The sequence below is a fragment of the Dendroctonus ponderosae genome, unplaced genomic scaffold, assembly GCF_020466585.1.
Source record: "Dendroctonus ponderosae isolate FM_Combo_2020 unplaced genomic scaffold, Dpon_F_20191213v2 Dpon_F_20191213_12, whole genome shotgun sequence".
NCBI lineage: Eukaryota > Metazoa > Arthropoda > Insecta > Coleoptera > Curculionidae > Dendroctonus > Dendroctonus ponderosae.
In genome coordinates this window covers 668,240-669,424 of record NW_026017316.1, presented here as the reverse complement: position 1 = coordinate 669,424, position 1,185 = coordinate 668,240, and the positions used below count along the sequence as shown (strand labels likewise).

At 57.2% G+C, this 1,185-nt stretch overlaps 2 protein-coding genes across 2 annotated transcripts in view; one reads left to right on the top strand and one right to left on the bottom strand.

Annotated features, from left to right (window-relative positions):
• LOC109539319 (rho GTPase-activating protein 21) overlaps positions 1 to 1,185 on the bottom strand; it is a gene marked incomplete in the record, with an annotated part of 91,600 nt that overhangs the window by 65,538 nt on the left and 24,877 nt on the right.
• On the top strand, positions 50 to 1,051 carry LOC109539314 (the record flags this gene model as incomplete). The annotated part of the gene is given in 4 exon segments (XM_048663044.1): positions 50 to 188; positions 252 to 340; positions 398 to 610; positions 664 to 1,051. Coding segments are annotated over 3 exon segments (525 nt in total). The 3' UTR covers positions 964 to 1,051.

The window sequence follows — 1,185 nt, the reverse complement described above, 5'->3', positions numbered from 1 at the left end:
CCAACAGACGAGTCGTCCCGCCCACTAACGCCCTCTATGGCTGTTGCAGGTGCGCTTGGTGCTCGAATCGGACGGAACCCAAGTGGAGGACGCCGAATACTTCCGAACCCTGCCACCCAACAGTGTTCTGCTGCTGTTGCGGCCAGGCGAGCGGTGGCTACCGGCCGGAGTCGACGTCATTCGAGCAGGTAAAACTCCGCCCCCACCACTACCCCCACTCCCACTCTTAAGTCTCCGCTCTGTTCCAGTAGTCTCCGCCATTCCGCGCATCGTGTGCGAAACAATCAACGCTCTGGAGCTGCAGGATGAAACTCCTTCGTGGAAAATCATGGACAACAAGGTAGATTGGCAGCTTTTCGCAGGGGGATTTAATGGGGCCACGCCCCCTTTTCCATAGGGGCGTGTCACGGTGGTTCTGCACTGGGACCAGCGCCCGGGCAGGGGGCCGACCGAAGTCCCGTCGCCTGCCAAGTTCTCGCCCAGTAAGCGGCCATTGGCGGGGCCGGGCGTGCAGGCCCCGCCCCCATCCAAAACCCCGCCCTCTTCGCAAGACGGGTTCACGCCCCCACGTCGCGCCAGCCCTCAGATCACTGTGATAAACCACGACGAGGTCAGCAGGCACGCTCCCTTCTAATTGACAGTTTAGACAGTTGGCGTTTGCAGGTTCGGCCGGCAGGGGCGCGGCGCACCAGCTCGTTGGAGGCGCCGGTGCATGTGCACACGCCCGAGTGCGCGCACCACGCCCATCTGCCGCGCGCCGGCAGTCCGCAGAATGGCAACGTCGAGTGCGACTTTCATTGTTGCGCGCTGCATGAAGAGGGCAGGCGCATCGCGGTGCACAAGTCGGTGGCAACGTCGCCGATTCAGGATGTGGGCGCGCAAGCGCAAGCGTCTCCTCAGCCCAGACACGTCCGTTTTTTAGGTAGGACGATTTCCTCGCTCTTAACCCCACTTTTCTCTTGAGTTTAGTCAAAAATGAGGTGTACTCTGAAATGAATGAGGTAAAATGTGTGGAATTTGGCGTGGAAAAATAAAATCGGCCTGTAAACTTAAGAGTTACGGCAATGTTTGGCAACGTCGCATTGGAGGTTTTTATGACATTTGACGTTTTCATCGAATTTAAGTGTCAAAAAGCCCCTAAAAGACGATTCACTTCAAAAATGAGGTATACTCTGAAATGAATGA